The 15,022-nt window shown below is 33.4% G+C and overlaps 1 protein-coding gene across 5 annotated transcripts in view; it reads left to right on the forward strand.

The window, feature by feature from the left end:
- The window catches only part of LOC129758392 (hemicentin-2), a 970,424-nt gene that overhangs the window by 266,603 nt on the left and 688,799 nt on the right, over positions 1-15,022 (forward strand). For all 5 annotated transcript variants that reach the window (XM_055755895.1, XM_055755894.1, XM_055755898.1 and 2 more), the window contains one exon: positions 12,272-13,700. In XM_055755895.1, the coding sequence (XP_055611870.1) occupies positions 13,619-13,700 (82 nt within the window). In that variant the 5' untranslated portion in view covers positions 12,272-13,618. The remainder of the gene's footprint in view (positions 1-12,271; positions 13,701-15,022) is intronic.

The raw sequence follows: 15,022 nt of genomic DNA on the forward strand, positions 1-15,022 counted from the left end.
TCGTTCATAAAAAAGTAATGTTGCAAAAGATATCGTGAATTCATTGTTGGATGCAAGATTTTATTTTTTTTATTTGTATGCCCTGAAAATATTTTCAAGAGTGCAAAATTGACACTCAAGGTCGGATGAGGGTAAAAAGTTTCTTTAGAAGAAAAAAAAAGTGTCGAGAATTTTTAAAACATTCCTTTTCAAAAGTTGAGTCAAAATAAGCTTTTAACAGTTAATTCATCTTAATGATTTGTTTTTTTACTAAATAAAAAAAAAATTTAAAACAGGATATTTTTCCTTTTGTTCACAAATACCAAACAACAAGACATTTCCGTCATACAAACTTATTTTCGATGGAAAGTGAAGATGATAGATGTGCATTTTACTAATATGATTGAATGATAATAATTGAAGGAGGTTAATAATTTTAATATTTAAAAAAATGCAAGATTATCATTATGTATTGTTAAGAAATTTTTGAGAAACTTCGCTTCTTATTTTATCTTAAGATTCTTCAACTTACTTTCTACGCATTAAAATAATAATTTAATCATTTTAAAACACAATATTGGAAAATGAATAATTTTTTGAGAATTTATTAGAAATTTCAATGATTATGAATATTAATATTAAAGTAAAAAAAAATAGGTTTACTGATAAAATACAATACCTGCAACATAGTCTTGGCATGGCACCGAATCATCGCAGCGCAAGATTTATTTTCAAATTGCGGTTTTTATTTTGTCTGCTAAGCCAATCTTATTTCATACCAGAGAGTCTGGCAGAGACCATTCTTCCCCAAAAACAATTGTCGTCTCATCGTTTTCCCAGCGAGACGATGCAAATTTTCGAGATAAGTCTTTCCAGTGCGCTGTGGATTGCTTTTTTGACAGTTATCCGACAAGCCGCAGAGCGAGACGACAGAACTTCAACTGCAGTGCTCTTCGTTGTGGCAGCCATCTTGAGAATAAAGATCCTAATTTTTGGGAAATAACATTTCCATATCATTATTTCGAGCCGGTCAACCGAAAAAAGTACCTCGGACCGAAAAGGCAGGTTCGTTTTCTTTATTTATTGTAATTATCTTTATTTGCGTTGTTTCCGAAGTCTGAGCTTCATAATTTCCCAAAATTTCCGCTCACAATGATGTATTTGACAACAACAGCAAAAAAAACCGGTGGTTTATGGAGGCTGCAAAAACTTCTTTGCTGCCAGAAAGGAAGAAAATAAATAAATAAGCCTGTTTTGGGACAGGAAAGCCTATTTGGGATGGTTTGCTCGTTAGCTTGAGAAAAACTTTTTCTCAGAAGCATTTTGTGTTTTCAATTTATGTTCTCGGTTTCATGGGCTCAATTAAGATTTTAATTTTTAAATCGATAATATTCAAAAAAAAAATTAAAAGAACCTAACTTTTACAAGTTGCACATTTAAAGTTCCAGCGATAAAGCGAGATTTAAATGCCAAAAACTATTCGAGAAGTGTGACAGTTTGCAATTTTCTCGAGCTCTATGCAAGACCGCAAATCACTTTTCTCGCCAATCGGATGCTGGCTGACTTTTTTTTTTCTCCTTTTTGCCTTAATTCTTTCGCCCCAAAATTATCTGCTGAGTTTTTTTCTCCAGTGGTATCAGTCCGCTGTTTTCCTTCCCCACGCTAACTGCATTTCATTTTCCACTTTTCAATTTCCATTTAATGAAACTTCACAATCTCGATGGTTCTTGGTTGGAAAAGCGGACAGTTTTTGCATTGTTGGGATTAACTTTTGAAAAGTGAAACCGTGGAAAAGTAATGTTCGTCATATCCTTTTATTTCAATCACTCTGGATCTGGAATAAAGATTAAAAATACAACTTAAAAAATTGTCTTCAATCCGCGGAATCAACTTCCTTCTTGATTATTTTCTCAACCATGGAAATTAAGCTGCAGTATTTAAGCCCTGTCGGAAGATTATTCACCATTCTCAACTCTGATCTCCTTAGTGAGCAAACTGAAATGGTTTTCGTTTTTGGCTTTTTCTTGTAGCTTTGTCCCAATGCAAGACCGGAAATTTGATGAATGCAAAATGTCTCACAATGCAAGCCAAAACAAAAATTGAGAATGGATAAAAGAGGTCAGGGTTTTTTGAGGTCATTTTCTATTTTTTGGCTATGCATGAATGCATTTCTTAGGTAATTTATGTTGGAGGTTTTGAGTATTTTTAAATTGCATATTAAAGTTCAATGTTGAGAAAAAAGTGCTCAAATTTTTTCTTGAAAATATCATGAAAGATTCACCTTTTTAAAGTCCTAATTGTATTGAAAACGAGAAGAAATAAATTAGTTGTTCAAAGATTTTCAAAGAAGCAAAAGCACAACGCTCTTGTTTTAAAACGTTTCATTCTTTCATTTAATAATTTAAAAAAGCTATCAATCTAAAAAATTACCTAAGTCAGATATAGGATCTCAGTGAAACTTCGTGTTTCTTTGAAGAGATCTGAATTCTACTTAAGACTAAAGCGTACATCTTTCAAGGATATAATGGCTAGCATCTTACTAATGCTAACACCACCAGCCCACAGAAAGAGTACTATGTATGTCGTGACCGAGACTCGATCTCATGACCTCTGGCTTAAAAGACTTGAACGCTATCCTCTAGGCCACGGTCAGCGGCTTACATTTCAGTTCACGTTCCTTTCGAAAAATTCACCGAAATCATAATTGCAATTTATTTTTAAAAAAATTATTGAGAATCTTTGATTGATAAAATTAACTTGATAAAATTTAATGCTACAATATTTCTTTTTAAATGCTGATAATGATATAAAACATAAAAAACTAGCTGCAATAAGCCTTGTTTTTGTGGTTTTAAAGACCAAAATGGAATGAAATCATCACAGAAGGCCAAATCTTAGATAAAGATGCATAAAGTTTCAAAATGGACATCAACTTTTAGGAGACCGTATAATATTTAGACCTTCGGTTAAAAAAAGCACGAATAGTTCGGTTTCTTCAAAAACTGATTTATTGAAAATTCCCCCATATTTTCTATTGGGTAAAAACTTATTCTGTAACTTTTTTCAAAACCAAGAAACTAGCGATAAGAAAACGTTGGACATTTATTTGAAATCTCCAAGTCGAATAAGTTAGATAAAGAGTTATTGAGAACATAGGTGTATTATTGCAGAAAACATAAAACTACAGCTTTTCGTCAACAATTCTGCCTACAAGAAATTAACCTTGGGTATTTTTGCAATTTTTATCTGAATTTGCTTATTTTTCGATCACTCCTACAGCTCCAACATTTTGATTCAAAGTATCTTCTTTCCATTAAAAATATGGAAAAATTGGTGACAATCACTTTTCAGATTTTTGGCCACCTGATCTCTCATAGTGGAATAAAGCCAAAAAAAGCAAAAAGAGTTCTTTTTTTGAAATTTTTTAAATATTTTTATTCACTATTTTTTACATTGTTACCGATAATAAGGAAAAAAATGCTGTTAATAAGTATTGGGTAAATTTTAAAGTTTGAAACTGCGGTGTGGCAATAAGTTTGAAATTTTTTGTTGTAAGATTTCGAAATTACAAACATCACTACTAATGTTTGAGTTTTTTATTCATTTTAAATTGTATTGAATAAATTCAAAAAGATGACTGATTAACACAAAAAGCTGTTTTTTTTTAAATCCATGTTCTACTCAAAATTTAAAATTAAAAAAAAATTCTACTTGCAAGTTTGAGAAAACTCATCAAAACCAACATTGATGTTTCTACCAGCAATCGTGCAAACATCACATGTAGTGGACATAATTTGTAAAATCAACTTTAAAGTAGAGTAAAAGCTGTTGATAAATTTGCCTTTATTAAAACAAACAAATCAAATATTGCCAACTTTCCGAATAAGAAATACAATAATTAGATCCATCATTAGAACTTACAAGCATTTTAAAATATCCAGATGGCCTTTAAAATATAGTAGCCAAAAGTTTTTTCAGCATGTTTTCGAGCCTGACAAATCCTGGTTATTTTATCTAAAGACCTGGCAAAACACAGGCACTTGTTTTCAAAATATTCGACCAAAAATACGGGCAATATCCGGGAAAATTTGGTCAAAACCCAGGAATACCTCTACTTAATTAATAAAAAAATTGAATAATATCAAAACTAATAATCGAATTTTAAATCGAATTTTAAGCTTCAAAAACATTTTATGATTATCGTTATGAAACTTGCTCAAAAAATATCGTTTTGCTTGCATAGGTATAAAAAATTACCATACAATTTATTTTTTTTTGTTTGTTTGATTTGGCAGATGAAATTAATATATCCGGACAAAAACCGTGCTTTTATCAATTAAATTCGGGCAACCAGGCCGGACTGGACTTTTTCTCGGATGAAACCGGGCATTTTGAAAAAATAAACACTAGAGGCAAAGGAATTCAAAAACTTCTAGATTAGCATTTTACCTTTTCTTGACATTGTTCTTATAGCGAATATTCAAGTCGGTTTTTGATGTTTTTTTTTAATTTGAGCAAAAATCTTATGATTCAAAATAATATTTTCAAATATTCTAGATCAGTGATTTTCAAAGAGGTCACGCCCCCCAACGGGCAACTGGACCATTCTGATAATTTTCAAGTTTTTAAGAGAGCGGTGATCCCGATTTTGAATTTTGGGGGGCGTTGGAAGAGCTCAGGGGGGCGTTGAGGCAAAATAATAAAAAAAAAGATGTTAGCTATAGTTTTGAAACAACTTAAATTTAGCATGACATTTTACGTTTCAACAAATTCTGAATGTAGAACTTACCAAACGCTTATTTCATTCAATTATTCATTCTATGAATTTTCTGGTAGCTTTAGAAATATATTGAAAAGGGTTTACCACTTCAGGCATGATTGAAGAAATTGAAGAAAATCTTAATTTTGAGTTTTGAAACAGAATGGAGGTTATGTGATTTTTTTTTATTTCATCATTAAATTTTTTTCCAATTCATTTGTCTAAAAAACGTTGGTTCTGTCTCTATTATCAACATCTCCGAATGAAATCTTTATTGAAAAGCTTAAGAAATATTATTCTTGATTCTAGACTCGGCTGGTCGTGTTTAGCTGTCTTTTGATCTGTTCTCCGAATAATTTAATTTAATTCGTGTTTTTAGATATAAGGTGTACTGTATCGACTTACTGCGGGCACTAGAGAGTCCATTTCCCGACGATTTTAGCGTTCCCGGGAATCGAGAAATCTTACGATCCTTTTCCCGGGAATTCCCAGGATCCCGAGAAATATAGACAATGAAGATTTCAACATGAACCCTCTACTGCATACGAATTCTTATCAATATAGTATTTTTAAATTTTAATGCAGTACCTAGTATTGCAGAACATTTCAACCTTTTTTAATGCCTATGTTGATTCCGGCTCTGGGAGAGTTAGGAGATGTTCCGGCTTCTCTTTAGAAGTTGGGAACGATTGTTGTGGGACCGATTTCTTCCAGCAGGTCACGACTCAAACGAGGTTAGGTTCGGTGTGAACAGGCTTCAACTGTAAATAGTTTTATTTTTAGGTACAATCACTATTGTAATTATTTAGGTTTACTTACAAATTTCGGTTTAGATTGTAGGTTATCAAATTGTAGAGTAATGAATTGTAGGGTAACAAATTGTAGATATGTGAGAACTAGAATAACAACGATTTTAGCAAACTTATTAACTTAGGTAGGTTTAACAATTTTCAAATAAATCTCACCGATATCGATTCTGTTCTAATTAATTCAATAATCGAATCGTTGGAATTATGTGGTAGATGTTAGGCACTACAGTTCAATAAGCAAACCAAAGACCCAAAAACAAAGTACTTTAACAGACAAAATGGTCTGATTCTAGCTGCAAAAAATTGAGAAAGATTTCCCTATCGATAGAAGTTAGTTAGCTAGACTTTAGGTTATTCATCAAATATCGTAAATTTTCAGATAATTTTCCATTTGTTTAACAATATGTCATTTTTTGCTGATGATTTTGCTACTGTCAAAAGTATCCGAAACGGAAGTTCTAAATGATGAGTATTGCAAAATAGAACATACAGATTCTTACTGTAGCGTTTCATTATTGGAATTGTTTGGTTTAAGAGTCTCTTTGTCGTTTTTCACTTTTACACTAAGTTTTCAATTGGAAAAACATTTTTTAATCAAATTAAATGTATTAACCAGATTTAAGAAAAAAATATTTAAAACTAAGCCATCAAGGTAGAACCACTGATCACACTGACATGACACTTAAACAAAAATTTGATCATTTTCTGGCTAATTTTTGTTGTCAAATTTTGCAGGTCCACCGTCGGTATTGCGAACCTGCAAATTTTTTCAAAAATGAACCCTGTAGGAAAAATGTAACTGTTTAGCCCGATTTTATCGTAGAAATTTCCTATTTTCGCCTATATTATTTTAAAGTTGGGTGTCACTTTCTAACTGGGATGTCATTTTTTCAAATCAACGAAATCGAGTGTCCAGTCAGCATGGTCAGTGGTAGAACTTTAATTTTCCTCGTTCAGATTCATTTTTTTTCCTAATTTAGATCGTGTAAATTTGTAGTGCTTTAGCACATTTTACTGGCTTCGGGAATTCCCGGGATTTTTTAAGCGTTTCCCGGGATTCGGGAATTCCCGAATTTTTCAAATTCCCGGGAATTCCCGACCGGGAAATCCCGGGAAGGACACTCTAGCGGGCACATGTTTGCGGAGCTATACACGACCAGCCGAGTCGACACTCACAAGAAAACGGCATCTTTTTGGTAAGAAAGCATAAATTATGATCAGCAGTACTTACTAAATAAACACTATTTTAGTCCCTGAAGTAGATCCAATAAGGATCAAAATGTCGGAAACGTAAATGAATATGTAGTTTTTTCTGAAAACAAGACTTCAAGCCAGAAAAAGCTCCACGAAAAAAAGAATCTATATTATTTACTGATGAAAAATAACGGTAGGAAAAATATTAGTTGAATAAATAAAAAAACAATCCCAACAATCCCATGGAATTTGCCTAGTGATTTTGAAATCACCAAAAAAATCTGCTTTTTCCATCCCCAACGTAAAACCTCATCTGTGGGAAAGTATCACACAATGTTATCGTTTCAAGAAAAAATGTATAATAATTTTCTGAACATTTTCAAAAAAAAAAACGAGACGTACATAAGATTTTGATTTTTCGTGTAATTTCGACAAGAAGCTGGATTAAGCATAAAGAATTTCGCGGAAGCTACGAAGTAAGTTTTGAGTTTTATCAATATTTTTTTACCAATAAAATTATATACTTCAGATCTCTAGATTTTGTTTTTCACAATGACATACTTCATCCAGATATATGTATCTATTTGGTTAAGTTTAACAGAGATTAAAGATCGAAAGAAATAATTTTATTTAAAAAAAACTGGCATGACTATTTTTTTTTCCTTTTACTCGAATCATGATTTATTCAAAAGATAATTTTTTAATTTGTATTTTTGAAACGAACCTGACAATTATTTTCCACTGAAGAAGGCCACAAAAAATTGCTGAAACGTCTGGAGTAAAAATCATAGGTTTTGATTTTCAAAAATATGACTGACTAAGCCGTCAACCATTAAAAATTCAAAATTTAATTTGTATTTTTACCAAATTAAAGATATACATAATTAGATGCTCTTATTAAAATCACTCCAAAAACGAAAAAAAATATTATAACAAATGTATAAATAAGTGAATTTTGAGCCTTTTTATACACATAAAAATTTACGATTATTCCTTCCGAGGTAAATTTTTTGACAATTTTGTCTCTCGACGCTCGGAAATTTAACAGGAGGAGTGAGTGAAAAAAGTTTCAAAAATCATTAAACTATTGATCAATTTAACCAGAAAAATTGGAAATATCCAAACTCTTGTATCTCAGGTTATTTTAGCTAAAGCATGGCTAGCAAAAAAGTTTAGAATTCGTTAAAATAAAAGAGCAACCATACCTGAATGTTTTTTCCAATTTACCAATTTTAAATACAGTAAAACAGTTTTTGGTTTATTTCATTATATTTTTGTCAAACTTAACTCCGCCAGTGCCAGGGAATCCAAAAATCGTTATCCTTCGATAGAATTTGCCGATCAAAATACCCTTGAGAGAGATTTTCATACGCAGGCACACTATACTAGCGCTTATCAACTTCAATTAAGTTCTCGATAAGTTGTGCATCACGATTCAAGTTTATCGTCTCTAGTAACGTCAAGGATAAGTTCTCGCTCCCGGACGAGAGAAAATTTCACACTATTTCGCAAGGGGTTAAGAGCGTAGAGAGTCAGAATGGACCTAAATAGCTAGAAAAAGCGCTATCTGTGCGTTTGTTCTTTCGATCGCTTCCAGATTTGTCGGAGAATATTCTCAGAACTAAAACTGACTGAGAGAAAATAATTTCGGACAAATTATCTTGTCGGCATTGGTAAGGGATGAGAAGTCATCGCGTTCTCATATTTATCGCTAAGTGTTACACAAGTGAGTAATCATTATCAGATCTGCTCGATTTGCTTCCCTGGCCAGTGCACAATTATGATTGTCTTTTGAGTGAGAAAAAAGAAGTTGATAGAAACTGTGCTCAAAACAATGCATTTTTTTAAAAAGTGGGATGTTTTGGGAAGTTCGTCAGGGTAACCCTGAAGCCAGGTTGCCAAAATCACTGAAAAATCTGTCAATTCACAAAATTTTGAGCACATTTTCATCACTGAATCTGCGTCACAGAACACAGAATTTTAAAATTCTCAAAAATTCCACAGAATCATTGAATTTTGAATGGTTTTCCGAAATTATATATATTTTTTTAACAGTATCAAATTAAGATTCCTTACTTTGAATAAGAAAAGTATGATAGAGTTGGTGATGGCAATCGATTTTGCCCAACTAAAATGTGAAGAAGACTTAATTCATCATGAATATCCTATAAAATTCTAGGAAATAGCATCACAGAAATCCATCACAGAATTTTTATGTAAAATCACAGAAAGTCAGAATTATTTTTCTCAAAAACACAGAATTTTTTTCGGCAACCTTGCCCAGAAGGTGTATGCCGAACCGCGATCATCGCAACCCAAGTCACACAGATTGAGAGCCAACTTGCATGAGAAGTTTTATTATGGTTTAATTATGGCATTTTTTTGCAACTTGTTTTATGACGGTTGAATTATGGTCATGGAAAATGCTTTTATTCTTGTTTCGATCATTTGTTTTCAGATAGTTTTGAAGACGCTTGTGAAGCTTTGATTAAACAAACTGTTTTAGTTGTTCTGCAAGAATTATGAATGCGCTTTAGATTTCATGATGTCGTCGGATGGAGAAATTTGACTTCTACTAGTTAAGCTATTTCTCTCAATACTAATATTGTGGGGTTTTCATTTGATTTCCAGTGATTGAAAGTATTTCAAAGTTCAGCAGAAGCCGCCATCTTGGATTTCAAGATGGCGTCGGAAAAGAAAAATTCGACTTCTTTTAGTTTAGCTCTTTCATCTTATACCCATATAGTGGTAGTTTAATGCGACTTTTTGTCACTTACAGCAGTTAAAGTGGAGCGGAAGCCGCCGTCTTGGATTTCAAGATGGCATCACATAGCGAAATTCAACATCTTTTTGTTTAGCCCTTCCACCCAATACCAATATTGTTGGGGTTTCTTGTGATTTTTAGTCATTTACAACATTTTAAAGTTCACCGGAAGCCAGTTTCCAGTGATTGAAAGTATTTCAAAGTTCAGCAGAAGCCACCATCTTGGATTTTAAGATGGCGCCAGACAACGAAATTCGACTTCAACTCATGGTTTATTTCATGGGTCATTCCTTCAAAATGTCTGTCCTCATTTACTGTACTAATGATTAACAACTCAGAAATGAGGGACTCATCCTAAGCGGGTAATTGGTTAGCTTGGAAGAGAAACGTAAAATTTTAGCTTTTCATATAGCTCTCATAATATCATTATGAAACTTTTAAGCCATTTATCTGACCATAAGAAAGCTATTAAGCATTGAATTGACCAACGCCGAGTTGGTTGCAAAATCGAAGGGCACAAAACGACGCCTTGTTGATTGATTCACAATGTCAAGTATTTTAAAATATATTTCAGGAATTTATTTTCTATACCATCGTGACCCAAGTAGCAAGTTTAGCTTTATTATGGTCAGTAAAATTTCATTTGGACTATATCATTAATCTTCATAAAAAGCTAAAGCGCATTCTATAACATCACCTGGACTCAAATAAAGCCAAAATCAGGCTATTCAATCAGGTCATCAATGATGGTCACCAAAGCTTTCAAAAAGCTATTAATAAACATGTTAGCCATCATTGTTTTTTTTCGATTCTGTGAGTTCTCGGAGTTTTTATTTATTTTTTCCAGCAACCTTAATGGTGGATGAATGATAATTGCATTATTGAGATTTAATCTGGTAAAACTAATAGCCAAAAAACCAATGTTTTAACCACATAATGAGCGTCTTTTCTACTGCCAGTCAAGATGTTAGGCAAAATGTGTATGAGATAGTATCTCAAAATAAATGCGCCTCGTCAATTCTGATGATCAGTCATGATGAAATTGATGGAAAATAGGCCGGAAAAATTATTTTCAAATGCTTGCATTGTGAATCCATCAACATGTCGTCATTTTTTGCCCTTCGATTTTGCTACCAACATGGCGTTAGTCAATACAACCCTTAATAGCCTTTTTATGGTCAGAAAAATGGCTAATTAGTTTTATTATGGTTTAATGATGAACGCAAAAAAAGCTACGATTTGACGTTTCTCTCGCAAGCCAACCAATTTTACGCTTAGGAAGAGTTCCTCATTTCTGAGTTGTTAATCATTAGCACAGATGATAAATGAGGACAGACTTTTTGAATGAAAAGGGATTGGTTGTGAGTGATCTGTGGAATAAATCATGAGTTGAAGTCAAATTTCGTTGTCCAACGCCCTCTTGAAATCCAAGATGGTGGCTTCCGCTGAACTTTAAAATGATGTAGATGACTTCATCTTGAAATACAATTTGGCCGAACTTTTTGTATTGCCAAAATAGAATGTTAGCATTTTAGAGAAACGTGAATAGAGATATTCGACTTCTAGCGTTAAGCATACACATTTAACCTAAAATCATAACTGCCGTAGAAAAGATGCTCCTAATATGTTAAAAATATTGGTGTTTTGTCTATTAATTTTACCAGATCCATCTCAATAATGCAATCATCATTCATCAGCCATTATGGTTGCTGGAAAAAATATAAAAAAAATCGGAGAACTCACAGAATAAAAAAACAATAATGGCTAACTTGTTTAAAAATAGCTTTTTGAAAGCTTTGATGACAAATTTTTTTTCGAGGATTAAAAAATTGGCCATAATGATGTTTCTAGGATAGGGTAAAATAATTCTAGCTTTATTAGCGTACCCACCTCAAAAGTGGTCATCCGAAAATCTGAAAACATTTTTCACCATTCCTCCTCTCAAGCGAAATTTCAGCTCTCTAGGTCTTAAGACGGCTGAGTTAGTTGTGGACAAACAAATAAACTCACAAATAAGCAAAATTGCATACAAAAATATATTTTTAAATACATTAATGTAAAAAAAATGTCTTATTGGTGTTTCATTCCGCCAAGCATGCATTTATATTAGAATTAAAGAAAACATGGTAATTAAAATCATCAGTCATATGTACAAATGGTAGCTTAATGCTATTAATAAGATTACATAGAATGAGATATTCTTGATGCAGTTGGCTGGAAGGCAGTTTATGTTTAAGGTCATTTTTTGGATTACATTTGAGAAACAATCAAAGGTAAAATAAGATAAAAACGTTCAAAGACTGGAACGTTGGAAAAACTTCTCGTTTGTTTGCGCATTTCATCTGATGATTTTACAACGGAAAAGATAAAATTCCTAAATAGGGTCAAAGGAATGTTCTCAATATATTATTTTCTAGAGCATTTATTTGATCTTGATTATTTTTTCAATAAGGCTGAAACAAATTTCAAAATTTTCTTTTATTTTCCAAAATTGACATAAAATACTGCAAGTTTAATTTATTTCTCTTTTCTCTATTTTTAGTCTAGATACCGGAATTCTTAGATTTGACATACTTGATCTCGTTTCTTTTTTCAAATACTCTCAAAAAAAATTTAAAAAAACCACAAATAATAGATACGCGATTTGAAAGTATTCCATTGGTTCTTTCAAAATGATGGTATGCTTACCATAATTTCTTTTGCACACTAAAACAAGATGCATAACTACTTTTTTCATAACCCTATTTCATTGCTTTCTCTTTTCAGGTGCAACTTCCGTTCGGCAGCAGCAGTTTACGACACTATCCAGTGTGTGTAACTAGAATCAAACTGCTCTGTTGTTGAGATACCCGACGACGCCATTATCCGAGTCCAGTGATGGAAAACCCAACCGCTGAACGAAAGTAAATCCCCCCTTCCCCCAGGGTGGAAAGTTGCGAGTGGAAATATATGGTAATAAAACCGTGCTGCGGTACGGCTTGGAAAGTGCATTCCCCACACGAAGAACCCGCAGCAGCAGATATTAAAAAGTTAGATTTCCCCCCATCACAGGATTTGAACAATGGAAAACTTGATGGCAATTGATTTAAATGGTGTAATGAAAATTAGCTGAATGGCGAACAACCGAGTCCAGAGCTGCTGTTGGCCGGCACAGTAAAACTCCTGTCCCGGCTCCAGAGAGTTTGTTTCAGTGGGGGGAAAACTTTTGCCGGCCATCGTTCATTTCTCGGGTGTCTCCTTGTGGGGATCTATCTGCTGGCTCTCTGAACATCCTGAAATGCGATGGCGTAATGATAACGTCAGTTGTCCGTTTCGGAAGGTAGTCGGAATCTCTGGAATGGGACTGCTCTAATACCCTTGGTGCAGGAAACGGTGTTCTGTGTCCGTGTGAGTGTGCGCGGCAGCTGTCCGAACTAATTTTTCCCACCGTTTTTCCGGTCGGTGAAGCGTTTGAAATTTTTCCTTTCCCCGCAGGGAGGAAGGGAGCAACGAAAAGTGGCTCCAGAGACAGGGACAGGGTAAATTGGAAAGTTTTGTTCGTCCCACTCGATTAACCACCGCATCAGTCGCGCGCTGTTCCTCATTCCAACTTAAAAACCCAAGGGCATTCCTGGAGGCTTCCTTAGTGGGAAGGAGACGAACAAAAAAAATCTACCAACCAAGAATGACAACGGCCATAGTGAAATAATGTGATAATATAACTGTGCTACTGCCGGTGGGAGTGTTTTTGCTATTTACAACAACTACTGCTGGTCCCACAACTGGATTCAATCCTTCAGAGAAAGAGAGCGAGAAAAAAAGTTACTTCTCAAAACTAGCAGAAAACAACTGTGAAAAATCCTGAATTGACAAGTGCTGTTGTTGTGGGTTCGTAAAACGACAATCCGGGACCGAGTGAAATTCGAAAACAAGTAAAAATAGTTTTGCTTCCGGCGACTTGAGCTACTGTCCCAGTGAATGTGAAGAAAAATGAATCTAGATTTACTCACCCACAAGCTGGCAGGGGGCGCAGCGAATTGAAGAAAAGTGTCAATTTTTTCCTCAAAAGTTACGCGGGAAAAAAGAGTTTTGTGGGAGAAATTTTGTCAAGACAACTGGACCCGACGATCGACTATGCCTACCTACCTAATGATGGAGCTTAAACTGATCATCCTCTGCCTGCCTTCGATACTGCTGGCCACCACACTAGAAACAGGTGAGTCTTTCGAGTTTCCAAAATGAAGAAAATACAAACATCTATCTTAGATTATATTCATGCATTCTGAATCAGTGTTACCTAGAAAGAAAAGTTTAAGGTTCAGAAAAAATCAATATTTTTTAAGCAGCGGAGCCGCTTTGATTCAGGGATGATCCTATTTGCTTTGTTTGAATAACTTTCGGTATTTCGGTGTCTTGAGAAATTCACAAAAAAGAAAAATCCAAACTTTGCTTAACTTTCAAAAAAAAAAATATTGATCAGCTAAACATTCTTTGTAAGATTAACGCCACTCTTTTTTCATCGCTACGTTAGTAAAAAATATTTTCGATTCATGTTAAATAAATCTTTTTGTCTACCTGTGCATGGTTGTTAACTTTTGGGAAAGATTTGTTGTACCTTGATAAGGTTGCCAAATTGTCCTGTTTTATCCGGGTTTGTCCGGATATTAAATACGAAATTTGGGTACAGTCCGGCCCTGTCCAATTGCCCAAATTTTAAAAGAAAATTGCCCGTATTTTGCCAGGATTTAAACAAAAAAAAAACAAAAACTGTGCTGTATTTTTTTTAAATTTATGCCTTTAAAACAAAATTTTTGTCAAACAATCAATCAATCACAATTGTTTGAGCAATTTTATTAAAATAATAACCACGAAATGTTTTTTGGAAGCCTTAATTACGATTTAAAATCTGTCGATAAGATTTGATGGAAATTTTTGTTGATCTATTTTTTTTCGTGATTTTAATTGAATAATTTCTGGGTTTTCACCAAATCTGCCCGGATTTTGCCCGGATTTATGATCGTCAATTTCGAAATTAAATACCCGGATTTTGCAAGGTTTTTATATAAAATTTTCCGGATTGGTGCTGAAAAAATTCTGGCAACCTTAATCCTGATAATCAAACAAACACCATGCTAGTTTTTTTTTTGTTAGAACATTTCTTAAGGGTTAAATCGAATGGATTGGCTTTCATCAAAACGCCTCAATATCTAAGTAAATAAATTGAAGGGCAATGCAAAACATGAATTAATAATTTTTTTAATTATGGAAAGCATAGCGATTTATTCATTATTTTGAGTTTTTTTTTTCGAGATTGAGTCTCGTTAACCTATTTATCCATCTGTAGTAGAAAATCAATGTAATTCTAAAAAAGACTTATGGATGATTATGAATTTCTGGGGATATTTTGTACGAATTGAATTAAATCTTTGTTAAAAACTTCGATTAAAATAAGGAAATTTGTAATTATCAAACCTTAGTGTTAAGGGTTTTATAAACACAAATTTCCACAATGTTTTCAATGTTTTTCTTTTTTTTATT

Source organism: Uranotaenia lowii, chromosome 3, assembly GCF_029784155.1.
Source record: "Uranotaenia lowii strain MFRU-FL chromosome 3, ASM2978415v1, whole genome shotgun sequence".
NCBI classification, from domain to species: Eukaryota; Metazoa; Arthropoda; class Insecta; order Diptera; family Culicidae; genus Uranotaenia; species Uranotaenia lowii.